This window comes from Gopherus evgoodei, chromosome 14 (genome assembly GCF_007399415.2).
Source record: "Gopherus evgoodei ecotype Sinaloan lineage chromosome 14, rGopEvg1_v1.p, whole genome shotgun sequence".
Classification (NCBI taxonomy): domain Eukaryota; kingdom Metazoa; phylum Chordata; order Testudines; family Testudinidae; genus Gopherus; species Gopherus evgoodei.
This window is the reverse complement of record NC_044335.1, coordinates 907,779-922,322: the sequence shown is the minus strand read 5'-3', so window position 1 is coordinate 922,322 and position 14,544 is coordinate 907,779. Positions and strand designations below refer to the sequence as shown.

At 63.1% G+C, this 14,544-nt stretch overlaps 1 protein-coding gene across 2 annotated transcripts in view; it reads left to right on the top strand.

Annotated features, from left to right (window-relative positions):
- LOC115635155 (solute carrier family 12 member 5-like) overlaps positions 1-14,544 on the top strand; it is a 137,933-nt gene that overhangs the window by 35,250 nt on the left and 88,139 nt on the right. The window contains exon 1 of one of the 2 annotated variants that reach the window (XM_030533478.1): positions 3,246-3,345. The exons of the other annotated variant lie outside the window; for it this stretch is intronic. Coding sequence (XP_030389338.1) covers positions 3,294-3,345 — 52 coding nt within the window. The 5' untranslated portion in view covers positions 3,246-3,293. Of the gene's footprint in view, positions 1-3,245; positions 3,346-14,544 lie in introns of those variants that run through there. 2 annotated transcript variants of the gene reach the window in all.

Sequence of the window (14,544 nt, the reverse complement as noted above, 5' to 3'; positions counted from 1 at the left end):
TTTCACTGCTGAGCTGCAGGATCTGTGACCTCCTCATCCCTGGAAGCCAAGCCACTGTGGCTCGGGGCCGGACACCTGGCAGGGCTTGTTGGGCTGCCTGCCCCACTCCTGTGCCCAGCCTGTTGTGGGTCTGTCTGCCCGGTGCCTGGAGCCACCCATGGTGCTGGCTCTGGGGAAATGGATTGAGTCTGGGGGTGCCCATCCCAACTGCCTACCACAGCCCTGCTCTCAGGCCGGGGCCTCACCCCAGGCGCAGGCCTGGTCGACTCTGAGTGCAAAGTGCTGGAACTTCTCCCGCTGTCCTGCTGCCAATCGGAGCTCCCTGCCCCTGGGGGAGAGTGGGCTGGGGGTGAAGGCTTCTCTCTGACGCCCGGCCGGGGGGGGCACAGAGGAGGGCCAGGGCATGAGGCCCCTGAGGCCCGTTTGTCAAATCCTGAGCCTCCAGTGACTAGGGCCCCGCCAAGCAGCTCTGCCCTTCCTCCTGGAGACCCCAGACGTCTCCTCCAGGCTGGGATTTGTAACATGCATCCCTGGGCTGGGCAGGGAGCCCCTCCGCTCTGTGCTCGGCATCCCGGGGAGGGGAGCAGCAGTGCGTCCAGGAGGGCAGGGCACCGCACCAGGGGGTCCTTCAATGCTGTGACCATGGCATCCAGGCCCACGGCCACAGGTCAGCACCGCGGCTGGAAAGAAGCTTCAGGACTCCCTGGCCTGCCCACAGAGAATGCTGGGGAGTCACCCTGCCCCACACCTTGGCACCTCCAGCTCCTCCTCCCCTCTCCGGGACATTGAGGTCTCGATTTCCCAGGGGTTTATCCTCCAGTAGGGGCCTCCTCCCCTTGCAGCTGCTGCCTTGGCTCTGAGTGGGGCTGGGGAGGTTCTGCTTGGCAGGAGGCTGAGTCTAGTGGCAGTGAGGTGGCAGCTCCTGGGGCCAAGCAAAGCAGGTTCCCAAGGGCCTCTCAGCGTTCAGGAGATGAAATGCGACTTCGCAAAGCAGCCGGCAAATTCCCCAGGAGGCGCCAGCTCCAACGCTGCTCCTTCTGCCAGGAATATCCAGAGAAATGGGGGCGGGTGGGAGCCCTGCCGTGGGCTGGGCAGGGAGACGCTGAGTGCCTGAGATGAGCAGACACTGCACCTGGCCACGTGGCACCTGGGCAGCAAAGGGGTGCAGGGCTGGGGAGAATAGGACAAAGGGGAGCCTCAGTGGGCAGGGTGAGCCTGGAGCAGCGCAGGGCCTGCAGTGCTAGGAACGCACCTTCTGCAAGGGAACCCAAAGCACCTCCCAGTCATGGAGCAGTTCAGTCCCATGGGAGGGGCCTGGTCCCCCTGGCACAGGTGGGGAAACCAAGGCATGGAGGCTGAAGCAGCTGGCTGAGGGCTGTGCTGGGCCTGGTGGGACCCCCGAGCCCAGGGGTGTGCTTGGACCCACCCTGCCTCCTCCCTTAGCGACTCCTGACCTGCCAGCGGGGAAGGGGGTGGGCCCTGGGCTGGAGAGCCCAGCCCTGGCTCTTCCACGAGCACTCAAAGCGTGGGGATACAGGCTTCCCGAAGACAGAACAGGCTGCTGCAGCCTGCAAGCCATGGGCCCAGCTGAGACACAGCACTTCCAGGGCACCCAGCAGCAGCGGACTGGGGGCATGCTGAGGCCGAGTGGGGGCTGAATGGGCTGGCCAGGGGAGGTCAGGACCTGTGAGCCCTGCAAGGCGAGAGCCAGAAGCCAGCAGAGCAGCTGGCCACACACCAGGAGAAAGTAAACAATTAATTACAGTGCTGCGGCCTGGCACGATCTCAGCCAGCTCAGGAGACCTGGCCGCTGCAGAGCTCCTGTCCCTGGGAGCTGCCTGGATTCAGCGGGTCTGAGCCTCCTTCCCCCTCACCCCAGAAACTCCCAGAGGCTGAGGATGGAGCCAGGAGGAGCTCAATGGATCTGCACAGAGCAGGTGGCCCTGCTGGGGAGGGGGCTCCCTGAACCAGTCCCCCCCACCTCTGGTAGCAGGTCATGAAGCAAGGTCTGGCTGTGGGAGACTTTCCCCGGCCCAGGTGGAGCTGAGGGAGCATCCCTGGGCTGGGGGGTGAGGGCTGTCTCTATGGGAACGCTCCAAGCCAAGAGCAGGGTTCCCACTGGACTCCTTGCACCGCAGCCAACTTCCTTTTGTGTCCTGTGCAGGGCCAAGGGTGACACTTTCAGGGCTGCTCGAGGTGAATCTGCCCCCTGCTCACAGCGTGAGGGAGCCTGGTCTGTGCTGGCCAGGGGAAACTCCCCCTGCTGCTGGCAGCACCAGCGCCCCACTCGCAAGCCCCGCTCCCTCCCTCTGCAGGCCAGCGATTTACACACCCAGCCTGCCCCCCTGCAGGGCACACCCATCTGGTGCCGCCGTGGGGCAGGGCAGCTCAGTCACTGGCTGCCCCTGGGCTCAGGGGCTCCTTGGCGCAGGCACTAGCCACAGCAAAGCTGGAGCTGCAGATTCAGTCTTCACTTGAGGTCTTTGAAGAACTCGGCAATGGCTCCTGCACTAACCAGCCAGGCCTGGCTTCCTGAGCGCCCCACGGGAGCTCTGGGGAAAGATGGAGCAGATGGCAGGACCTGGGGCACTGTCCCTGCCTGGGCAGGCTGCAGCAGTGGGCATGGCACAGTCAGCCCCTCTCTGCAGCCACCAGGGAGCCATTGAGTTGGCACAGCCCCTCGGGCTCTAGGGAGAAGGCTGGGTGCCCGCTGCAGGAAGACACTGCCCAGCCAGGGCACTGCCACTGGCGGTCAGAGATCGGCCTCTGGGCCGGGCAGGCTGGACGAGGCCGACCTGGCATCCCTGCACCTGTTCTCTGGGCACTCCCATCTCGCCCCCGCTGGCAGCAACCCCCGAGCTGTCTGGTTGAGGCTGGGCCAGAGCTGGAAGCCAGGTCCCTGCAGCAGAACCCGGCCAGAGCCTCCCCCGGCGCTGAGCCCCCAGGCCTGCCCCTCGCCCCGGGTCGGACCCAGCCGGCCAGCCCCGCGATTCGCCTCGCTGCCTGGGAAGACCTGTGCTCGGGGGGCTCCGCCGCTGCCGCATTCCGCGCGGGGGGCGGCCCGGGGGGGAGCTGCGGTCCCCGACCCCCCCGCTGGAGGCAGCGTGGCTGCCAAACTCCCCCCCCCGTCCCGCCCCGCCCGGCAGGAGCCGCCGGAGCGCGCGCCGGAGCGAGCGAGCGAGTCTGTGCGCCGAGGCCCCCGCACTGCAGCCTCCTCCCACAGCGGCGGAGGCGCGGAGCCGGCGGCGGGTGCAGCGCGCTCCGGCCCGCAGCCCCGCGCAGCAGCAGGCACCATGCTCAACAGCCTGGCGGAGGGCGAGGACGGCGAGAGGGGGGCGGCCCAAGGTAGGGGCGGGAATTGGGGGGCGGTCGCGGAGCCCGGGGGCAGCGAGCCCAGCCCGGCCAGTGCCGCGGAGCCCCGGGGCAGCCCTGCGCCTTGTGCCGGCATGTGGCTGCGCCTGGCCAGGGCGCTGGAATGCGGCCGGGGCGGTGCGGGGCGCAGCGGGCGTCAAACGCCGCTTCGCAGCCGGCAGGTGCCCGGGACCCGCTGCCCAGTTTCGGCTGGGAGTGGGGAGGGCTGCAGCCCTCGCGTGCCCGGGGCGGGGGCCCGGGGCGGCTGCGCTGGCGGGGCGGGGCGGGGGGGGTCGGGCTCTCTTGCCGCATGGTGCAGCTGGGCGCTCCCGCCAGTTCATGCCGGGGGGCCGGGGGCCCTGCCCGCAGCCTGTCCCCCAGCTCGGCGCTGGGCTCGGCGGGGGCTTCGCTGCCTTTGGTTTGTGGGTCCGAGTCCCCCTGGGAGCGCCCGGCTCCCCCCGCAGCGGGGCCTGTCCAAGGTGCTGAAGTCCCGCTCCAGGTGCTTGTGGCGGGAAGGCTCCGGTTCAGGGCGAGCCCCGCTCCCGGGGAGCCTGGCTGGGCTGCTGGCGCTGCAGCCGCAGAGCTCGAGCCGCGGGCTCCCGGTCCCTGCCAGCCCGCCCGACACCGTGCGCCGCAGACTCACTGCTGGGGGAGGCGGCTGGCGCGCAGGGTGGGGGCGGCTGCAGACCTGTGCGCAGCGCGATCGGGGCACCCCGCGGTCGGGGACCGGGCAGGCTCGGTTCCCTTTCAGTGGCTGCAGCCGTGACGCGCCGCATTGGCCTTTCTGCACTCTTGGACTCCCCCGAGTGACCAGCTCCGCTGCTGGGACTCCCAGGCCCTGCAGGAACTTGCGCAGCTTCGAGCCGCCAGCAGAGCTCGGGGTCCACCCCGCGTTGCGTTCCGCCGGTGTCTGTGTATGTAAATGCCACGGCTGGGTAAAGCCAGCCCGGAGCCTGACCAGCCACCCCGCCGAGCCGGCACCGGACCCCGCACAGCCCCACACGCAGCCCGTCGGGCTGGCACCGGACCCGCCGTCGCCCCGCACAGCCCCGCACGCAGCCCGTCGGGTCGGCACCGGACCCGCCGTCGCCCCGCACAGCCCCGCACGCAGCCCGCAGGGGCAGGCGCGGCAGAAATCTCGGGCTGCCTGCAGCGGAGTTGGGGGGGGAGCTCGGGGGAGAAGTTTTGCGCGGCGCGGATGGCCCTTCTCCGGGGGAGCCCGGTGCGGGGGTGGCTCTCGGCTGCCCCGGCCCTTGGCTGCCCCAGAGCCCGCCCTGCCCGGAAGCCTTTGCGCTCTGCGCTCTCGTTGGGACCGAAGCTGTGCCGGGGAGGCACCTGGCCCTTGTGCTCCGTGGGGCCGGCTCTGCTTCACCGGCCCAGCTGCAGCTGCAAGCGCCAGGAGCGAACCCTGGACGGGGAGCGCAGGGTCCCTGGAACCTGGTGCCTGGGAGCGGAGGGTCACTCGGAGCCGGGCTGCAGGATCTCCTCTGCCAGGCACCGGTCCCGGTGGCAGAGCTTGCTGGAGAGCCCCAGTGTGGAGTGGGGACACACGTCCTCCCGCCTGCTCCCTGGGTCTGGCGTTTCTCTGGGGGGCTCCAGCTCCGCCCCGTGGGGACCAGCTTTGACTCAGGGCTGGCGCCTTGCTGTGAAGCTCTGGTTCCTGCCCCCCCCCCCGGCCCCAGGGACCCTGAGGCCAGCATTGGGGCTGGTCTGGCTCGTGGCTCCCTTCTGTGGCATGTCCCTGGCCAGGTGGGGGCTGGGCCAGGGCTCCCGAGCCACAGCGAGGCGCCCCGAAGGCATCGCGGTCCGACCCGTTCGCTCCCCACCACCACAGACGTGTCTAGGCCACGCTCACGCCTGGCTAGAGGTGGCCCGGGCCTGCCTGGGCAGCCCCTCGGGGAGCTGGGGCGGGTCCGCCACTGAGCGCAGGCCTGGAATCAGTTTAACTGCATGTCACTGAGTCCCCGGGAGGTGCTCTGGAACTGCTCCCCACAAAGCCAGGCAGGACTTTGGGGAGTCTCCTCTCCCTTGGAGCAGACAGTCTGCAGGGCAAGAAGCTCCCATGGCTTCACCTCCTGGGTCTGACCTTGGAGCATTCAGCATCCTCTGCCCCTCCATGTGCTTCCCACAGCGAGTCCACCCAGGCGGGGTTCTGGGGAAGCCAGGGGGTCCTGCACGCACCCCCACTTCGCTTTGCAGTCAGACGTGACTCTCAGCCAGCCAGTAAAACAGAGGTTTATTAGATGACAGGAACAATCTAAAACAGAGCTTGTAGATACAGAGAATGGGACCCCTCAGCCGGGTCCATTCAGGGGCCCAGCGAGGCAGACCACCCCATCTGCCCTCACTCCTCGTACCCAGCCAGCCCCAAACTGAAACTCCCTCCAGCCCCTCCTCTCTGGCCTTTGTCTCTTTCCCGGGACCAGGAGGTCACCTGATCCCTTTGTTCTCCAACACCTTTAGCATCCCCTTGCAAGGGGGAAGGGCCTGGCCATTAGTTGCCAGGAGACAGAGTATCAGCCAGAAACTGAGGCCCCCCCACAGTATTCAGAGGAAACAGTAAAAACAGCCCCACTTCGTCACACTGCAGCCGGCCAAGCGCCTGGGCTGCAATCTGGAGCTGGCTGCTGCACCGGGCTAGCCTGGGTCTGGGGCAGACATGGGTCAGGTAATGAGACTAGAACCGGAGACCCCACTCCCCGTGGCTGGGGCAATGGCAGCTCTGGTGGAATAGGGTGGCCCAGCTGCCCCCTAGCACAGCCTGCACTTCCCTGCATCCCCCCAGCGTGACACCCCCTGTGTGCTTGGAGCCAGCGCAGGGGCCAGCGGTTGTGCAGGGTGACAAAAGGCTGACAAGGGGGGGCTCGAAGGAAGAGCCCCCCCAATGGCTGTAGGGTCTGTGTAAATAAAGGGAAATGGGAAGGGTTGGGGCCCCAGCTTTCTCCTGGGGGGCTCTGTCCTCGCTGCTCTGCCTTGCTGGTTCCTGGCTGGGGCATGGAATGGCCAAGCCGCTCAGCTCCCACAGGGCCCGCGAGGGGCCACGCAGGGTTGGGGGTCCAGTCCTGAGCAAACTTGATCCTTTCTGATGTGTCAGTGGGAGTGTGAAGAGCCCCAGCCACGATCGGGCCCCGTTGGGCATCGCAGTCAATGATGAGTGTCCCATGGGCCTGCTGCCTGCCTTGCCCTGCCATGCTTGGGATGCCACAAAGTCTCTTTAAACCTCCCTGTGTGGCATGGACACGGCCCTGGTCAGAGAATGGGGCTGTCGGGAGATGGGGCAGAGGGTGGGAGCTCGCCAGGGGTCTTGCTACACTGGGGTGGAGCAGTGCTTGGGGCTGGTGACTCTCTCCAAGTACCCAGTAGCCTAGAAAGCCCCTCAAGGAGCCAGGAGAGCCCAGGCAAGGCTGCTCGTAGGCCAGGGGCATTGGCTGGGCTTGGATAGAAACCCACCTGTGCCCTCAGCCTGCCTGGGCCAGGAGCTGCTGCCTGGTGGCTTGTGTCCCCTGCTCCTGCCTGTGAGTGGGCTGTCCCACATTTGCAGAGCGCCTGCCCCAGCTGCTGCAGGCCCTCAGGTCTGGGAACAGTCCATTGCCTCACAAAGCAGGCCCTGCTCCCTCGAGGGGAAGAGCCCTGAGCCCCATTCCTCTCCCCCTAGCCAGCCAGTCCCCAGCCCTGGGCCTGGATGGGAGTCAGTGTCTCCTACAGGGGAAAGCACCCATGGCCAATTCATGTGCACTTCTTACGGTGCTTCCCTACACAATCAGTCCAGGGGGCGGGGGAGAGTCTCCCTGTTCGGCTCCTGGGCCTGCAGGGGTTGCTGGGGGCAGGGGCAGTTGTGTGAGAGGCAGGTAATACAGGGGTTAAATGGAGAAGCAGCAGGTTGTTGGCAAGCCACGGAGGGTGGAGAGGGTGCAGGGGTGTCTCTGCTCATGGCCAAGGCAAGAAATGCATATGGGAAGCTTGCTATGGTTTGTCTCCACTGGGGTGGGGTGTGGAAGGGGCTGGCCTGGGAAATGCCGGGGCGGGGGGCACCTTGCTGATGTGTGTAGATGTGCGACCTCAGTCTGGGTTGGGCCCCAGGCAGGCACAGCCCTGCCTGTGGAGCTCACACAGGAATTGCTCAGAGTGGGTGGGATGGGGCTGCACATGCCCAGGTGCTAGTGTCCCCCCAAAGCCTGGCCATGTGCTCAGCTGGTTCTGTGCTGGCATCATGGGGGGCTCGAGGAGGGAGATCGGGGAAAGGGCCTTGTCAGGAGCCATCCCTTCGAGGAGCAGATGCTGCAGCGAAGTGTGGACGTGGGGGAGGTTGAGCATGTCTGGTGGGACCTGGCTCCCAGATCACACTGGCCCGGCCCAGCCCCTGTGCCCAGAGCTGGGTGTGTTTGCTGGAGAAGGCTGGGCTGCCCGCAGGGCTCTGGGGAGGTGTGGTGTGGGTATAGCAGAGGGGGCTGTGCAGGGAGATTTCCCTTTCTATAAATAGCCCCATTCCAGTGTCCAGGCTGGGCCAGACTCCAGGCACCGTTGCAATACAGGGAAACATAGCCTGGGCCTTGTGTACCCCGGGCCTGCCCTCCTGTCCTGGCTGCGCCCTGTGGAACCCCTGTGGGCCCTCCAGACAACCGCCCCTCATTGCTCACGCCTGGTCTCAGCTTCTCAGAGCCGCTGGCTCTGCCCTGATCTATGCAGTGTCCTGCAGCCCCTCCAGGCGCTTGTTGGACACGAGCAAGGGAAGGGCATGCTCACCCCACTGTTCATGCAGGCAGGTAGTGCCCACTGCTGGGGAGTGGCAGAGACAGTCATGATGGCTCAGTGCTGCCCTGTCCAGGTCAGGGAGCCCCACAGGAGCCCCTGCCAGGTGCGGGAGGTGGGGTGCTGCAGCTCATGCTCCCTCCCCTGTAGCTGGGCATGCAGGGAGCTTGGAGCACTGTGATGCAGTAGGGAGCGGGGCGGATTGACCTGGGAATGTTGTTTAGTTTTACTGGGGCTGTCTGCATGGGGGATGGGAGAGCAGCGGGTGACTTTAGGTGAGGGATGGTACCTGAGCCTGTAACCTGAGCCAGGAGGGGTTGGGGGGAGTCGACACCTTTGCCCGGGAAACTAGACAAAGGGAGAGGGGGAGAGCAGGAGGGGGAGAGAGCCTGCTGCAGGAGTTTTCGGTTTCAGTTTTGGGCTGGCTGGGAAGAGGCAGGTGTCACGGAGTGTGGGGGAGTCCGGCCCTGCACCCCTCTTCCTGGGACCCACAGTGACTCTCAGCCAGCCAGTAAAACAGAAGGTTTATTGGACAACAGGAACACAGGTTACAGCAGAGATTGGAGGCACAACCAGGACCCCTCAATCAAGTCTTTCTGGGGGTTCAGGAAGCTTAGTCCCCAGTTTGAGATTCCCTGAATTCCAACCACCCAGCCCAAAATCGAAACTGAACTAACTCCCTCCAGCCGGCCCCTTCCTTCGTCCAGCTTCCCGGGCAAAGGTGCTGACCCCCTTCCTCCCTACCTGGCTCAGGTTACAGGCTTAGGTCCTTGTCCCTCATCTAAAGTCCTCCCCGACTCTCTCATCCCCCACACAGACAGCCCCTACTCCATCACATCTCTCCCCCCTTCGAGACTGAACTGAGCGGGGTCACTCTGCCCAGTGACCTGGGGAAGTTCAGGGCCCCCCCTCCAGGACAACGCATCCCCTATCAGGTTGGCACTTCCCTTCACATGGATCACGTCCATGTCATAGTCCTGCAGGAGCAGGCTCCACCTCAGGAGCTTGGCGTTGGCTCCTTTCATCTGGTGCAGCCAGGTCAGGGGAGAGTGGTCGGTGTACACGGTGAAGTGTCGCCCAAAGAGATATGGCTCCAGTTTCTTAAGGGCCCACACCATGGCCAGGCATTCCTTCTCGATGGCCGCGTAGCTTTGTTCCCGGGGTAGCAGCTTCTTACTCAGGTACACGATGGGGTGTCTGTCCCCCTTTTCATCCTCCTGCATTAACACCACCCCCAGTCCTGTGTCTGAGGCGTCAGTGAACACCATAAAGGGCTTGTCAAAATCTGGGTTTTGATGATCTTTGATGATCTTTTTGGTTTGAGAAGTGGACCAGTCTCTGATCACCTCCACCTTGGCTGGCTCCGGCTTCAGGCAGCCGCTCCCCACCCGATGGCCCAGGTAAGATACTTCATCCATCCCCACCTTGCACTTCTCAGCCTTTACTGTTAACCCAGCCTCCCGGAGTCGGTTCAACACTTGTTTAACCTGGGACATGTGGTCCTCCCAGGTCTGGCTGAAGACGCAGATGTCGTCAATATACGCCACGGCAAAACTCTCCATCCCCCTCAGTAGCTGATCCACCAGGCGCTGGAAGGTGGCCGGCGCTCCCTTGAGGCCGAAGGGCAGGATCAGAAACTCATAGAGCCCCAGAGGGGTGATAAAGGTCGATTTCAGCCTGGCATCTGCGTCCAGCGGCACTTGCCAGTAGCCTTTGGTAAGATCCATGGTGGTGAGATCCCAAGCACCTCCCAGCTTCTCTAGGAGCTCGTCAGGCCTGGGCATAGGGTAGGTATCAGATACGGTGATGGCATTGAGCTTTCGATAGTCCACACAGAACTGGATTGACCCATCCTTCTTGGGGACCAGCACCACTGGCGAGGCCCAAGGGCTGGAAGACGGCTGGATCACCCCCAAAGCCAGCATGTCCCTGACCTCTCTTTCTAGGTCCTGGGCAGCTTTCCCCGTTACCCAAAAAGGGGAGCATCTTATAGGGGGATGTGTCCCGGTCTCCACCCAGTGGATAGTCAAATTAGTGCGTCCAGGCTGGTTGGAAAACAGCTGTCGGTACAGATGCAGCACCCCTCTGATCTCAGCATGCTGGGCCAGGGTCAGCTGATCAGAGAGGGGAATCGCCTCCAGGGGGGAACCAGCTTTTGTCCCACGGAATAGATCCACTAAGGGGGCATCTCCCTGCCCCTCCCAATGTCCACACACGGCCAACACCACATTCCCCCTGTCATAGTATGGCTTCATCATATTCACATGGTACACCTGGCGGTGATGTGCCCGATTCGACAGCTCCACCACATAGTTTTCCTCATTTAGTTGCTTGACAACCTTGAAGGGCCCTTCCCAGGCAACCTGGAGTTTGTTTTTCCTCATGGGGATGAGAACCATCACCTGATCCCCGGTGGTGAAGGCACGGGCTCGTGCTGTGCGGTCATACCAGTCCTTCTCCTTCCTCTGGGCTTGGGCCAGATTCTCCTTGGTCAGGCCCATGAGCTCGGCAAGTCTTTCCCGGAAGGTCAGGACATACTCCACCACTGACTCTCCATCAGGAGTGGCCTTCCCCTCCCATTCGTCTCTCAGCAGGTCTAGGGGCCCCCTTACCCGCCTTCCATATAACAGTTTGAAAGGTGAAAACCCAGTAGATTCCTTCGGTACCTCCCTGTACGTGAACAGCAGGTGAGGTAAGTACTTGTCCCAGTCCTGCGGGTGCTGGTTCATAAATGTTTTTAGCATCATCTTTAGTGTCCCGTTGAACCTTTCCACCAGCCCGTTGCACTGGGGGTGATATACTGAGGCCCAGTTGTGCTGGCCCCCACATTTCTCCCACAAGCCCCGGAGCAGGGCCGACATGAAGTTGTACCCCTGGTCCGTTAAGACTTCCTTGGGGAACCCCACCTGGCTGAAAATTGTCAGCAGCGCATCTACCACGGTATCTGCTTCAATAGAGGACAAGGCCACCGCCTCGGGGTAGCGAGTGGCGAAATCTACCACCACCAGGATGTATTTCTTCCCCGACCGGGTCATCTTGCTGAGAGGTCCCACTATGTCCATGGCCACCTTCTGGAAAGGTTCTTCTATGATCGGTAAAGGCCTCAAAGCCGCTTTCCCCTTGTCCCAGGCCTTCCCCACCCTCTGGCAGGGGTCACAGGATTGGCAGTACTGTCGGACATGGGTAAAGACCCCAGGCCAGTAAAAGTTCTGTAGCAGCCTCTGCCTGGTGCACCGGATTCCCTGTTGCCCTGCGAGAGGGATGTCATGGGCCAGGTACAGCAGCTTGTGGCAAAACTTCTAGGGAACCACCAGCTGCCTCCTGATCCCCCATGACTCTACTTCCCCTGGGGGAGCCCATTCTTGGTACAGGAACCCCTTCTCCCACAGGAACCTCTCCTTGCAACCTCTCCTCATGGTCTGTAACCGCACTGAGGTTAGGCCGGTCCCTGGGCTTCTGCAAGGAGGGATCTTTCTGTAACTTGACCTGGAACTCAGCAGCTGGGACAAGGATGGGGATCTGCTCTCTCTCGCTGGCTGGGTCTGAGGCCGCAGCCTCTATTAGCCATGTCCCTGGGCGTTCCCTCCCCACCAGGTTAGGGTCCTGCACCTCGGGCAGAGTTCCTTCCCCGTTGTCGGGGCACAGTGCCCCTCGCCAACTCTGACTATGGGTCACGACCAGGGCACCCTGGGCATTGCCTGGCCAGAACTCCAGGTCCCCCTCCATTAACACCTCCGTGGACAAATATGGGTGTACCCCCACGTCCTTGGGGCCCTCCTTGGCCCCTCACTTCAGGTGTACCCTCGGCATGGGCACCTTGAATGGGGTCCCAACCATGCCAATCAGGGTCAGGTAGGTGTCAGGCACCATCTGATCTGAGGCCACCACCTCAGGCCGGACCAGCGTCACCCTGCGCCCGTGTCCCAGTACCCAGTGATCTTCCTCCCATCTACCTCCAGGGGAACCAGGCACTCTCTCCGGAGGGGCAGCCCCGCGTCCACCCTGTAAATCAAAAACTCAGAGCCTGGAGCATCCAGCCCCTCAGAGGAGCTGACCTGGGGACCTCTTTCCTCCTTCGCAGGAGGTACGTTGCCAGCCCCCCTTTCCTGGGAATGTTGCCCCTCATCCGACTGGGTCTTTACCCAATCAACCCTCTGCGGGTTGGGTCTGCTCAGTCTGTCCCTGAACTTGGGGCACTGGGCCTGTATGTGGCCTTGTTGGCCACAGTGATAGCAGCCCATGTCTCATGGGTCCCCTCGGGTGGGTCAGATGGACCTGACGCTGGATGTTCCCCTTTGGAGTCACCAGGCAATGCTCTGGAACTGCTCCCCACAAAGCCAGGCAGGACTTTGGGAGCCTCCTCTCCCTTGGAGCAGACTGTCTCCAGGGCAAGAAGCTCACACGGCTTCACCTCCTGGGTCTCTCCTTGGAGCATTCAGCATCCTCTGCCCCTCCGTGTGCTTCTCACAGCGAGCCCGCCCAGGCGGGGTTCTGGGGAAGCCAGAGGGTCCTGCACCCCCACTTTGCAGTCAGATGTGACTCTCAGCCAGCCAGTAAAACAGAGGTTTATTCGATGACAGGAACAGGGTCTAAAATAGAGCTTGTAGGTACAGCGAACCGGACCCCTTGGCTGGGTCCATTCTGGGGGGGCAGTGAGCCAGACCCCCCACGTCTGCACCTCACTACTCGTCCCCAGCCAGCTCCAGACTCCATAACCCCCTCCAGCCCCTCCTCTCTGCTCAGCCCCTTTCCCGGGCCAGGAGGTCACCTGGTCTCTTTGTCTCCAACACCTTCAGCCGGCACCTTTGCAGGGGAGGGGCCCAGGCCATCAGTTGCTAGGAGACAGAGTGCCAGGCATTTAGGTGCACTGGCCCCTTCCTCTGCAGCAATCACACATCCTTATTCCACCACCTAGCTATCAAGAACTGCACAGGGACACTGAGGCACCAACACAGTATTCAGAGAAAGCATTAAGAACATTCCCAGTTCGTCACAGTGGGGGTTCTCCATAGGCCCCCGCTGGGAGGTCCCATGGTGACTTTCTCTCTGCGCTGAGGCAGGCCTGCTCCTTCGAGACTCCTCTCTGTTGTCCCCTGCCCGACTGTCCACAGATTGGTCGGCCAGCTGGCTTGCGTGCTGCGGGTTCTCCGGCTTCTGGTCCATCAACCACAGCCTCAGGTCGGACGGGCACTGCTCGTACAGGTGCTCCAGTATGAATAGGTCAAGCAGGTCCTCTTTAGTTTGGGCCCCAGCTGTCCACTTGCAGGCATACCCCTGCGCCCGGTTGACCAGTTGTAGGTATGTGACCTCACGGGTTTTACGCTGAGTCCGGAACTTTTTCTGGTACATCTCCGGAGTCAGCCCAAACTTGCGGAGCAGGGCCTGTTTGAACAGTTCGTAGTCCCCTGCCTCCGCCCCTTTCAGTCGGCTGTACACCTCCACGGCTGTGGAGTCCAGTAATGGGGTGAGAAACGGGATCCTGTCTGCAGGGTCAACCCTGTGCAGCTCGCAGGCATTCTCAAAGGCCGCCAGGAAGGTATCTATGTCCTCCCCCTCCTTACGCCGGGGCAGCAAGTGCTTATCAAAGCTCTTTGTAGGCTTGGGTCCCCCCTCACTCACTGCAGCTGGGGCCAGTTCCAGCTCATGCTTAAGCTGTTTCTCCTTCTCCTCCCGCTCACGCTGGCACTGGTTCTCCCGCTCCTTCAGTTCTTGTCTCCATAACTCGAGCGCTTCCCGTCTCAGCTCCCTGTCATGTTCCATCCGCATCTGTTCCAGGGACGGGGAGCTCCGCCAGGACGATCCCCTGCTGGCCGCCAGGGTCAGGGTGCCCTCAGTATTCACTGTGCTTCCCCCAACCCCTCCCCTAGGTATAGGTGGGCACGGGGTGTCCTCGGCAGCAGTCTGGCCCCTCCCAGCCATGTCAGGCCCCAGGGCCCACGCTGCATCCTCCGAGTGGCTTCCCTCAGGGACAGGGCTCGGTTCACCCAAGCGATCCTTCTCCTCCAGCTGGGCAATTAGCTGTTCTTTGGTGTACCTCCCAGTGTGCAGCCCCGTCTGCTTGCACAGCTCCACCAGGCCTTTCTTAAGGCACTTAGCATACATCTTCTGCTGGCCACTCGCCAGCCTGTGCTCTCAGCTTCCCACCGGTTCCAGGGAGACACCCCATGCACTAGCCCTTTTTCAGGTCAGCCCCTGTCTGCCAGGGTCGAGCTGCAGAATCCTCCGCCCCTGGGACTGCTCCTGCAATCCCCAGGGGAACCCTGTTACTGCAAAGTCCTTTCCTCTGATCACACACTCCCAGGGGTTAATCGCCTGCTGAAACCGTCGCTCTCTGTCTCTTCAGCCCACCTGGTCCCCGTCAATCCCCCCTCATTTTGCTGCTCCCCTGTCACTTACTGCAGGAAGCACTGTCCATGGGGTGCAGTAGATCCCACTTCTACCACC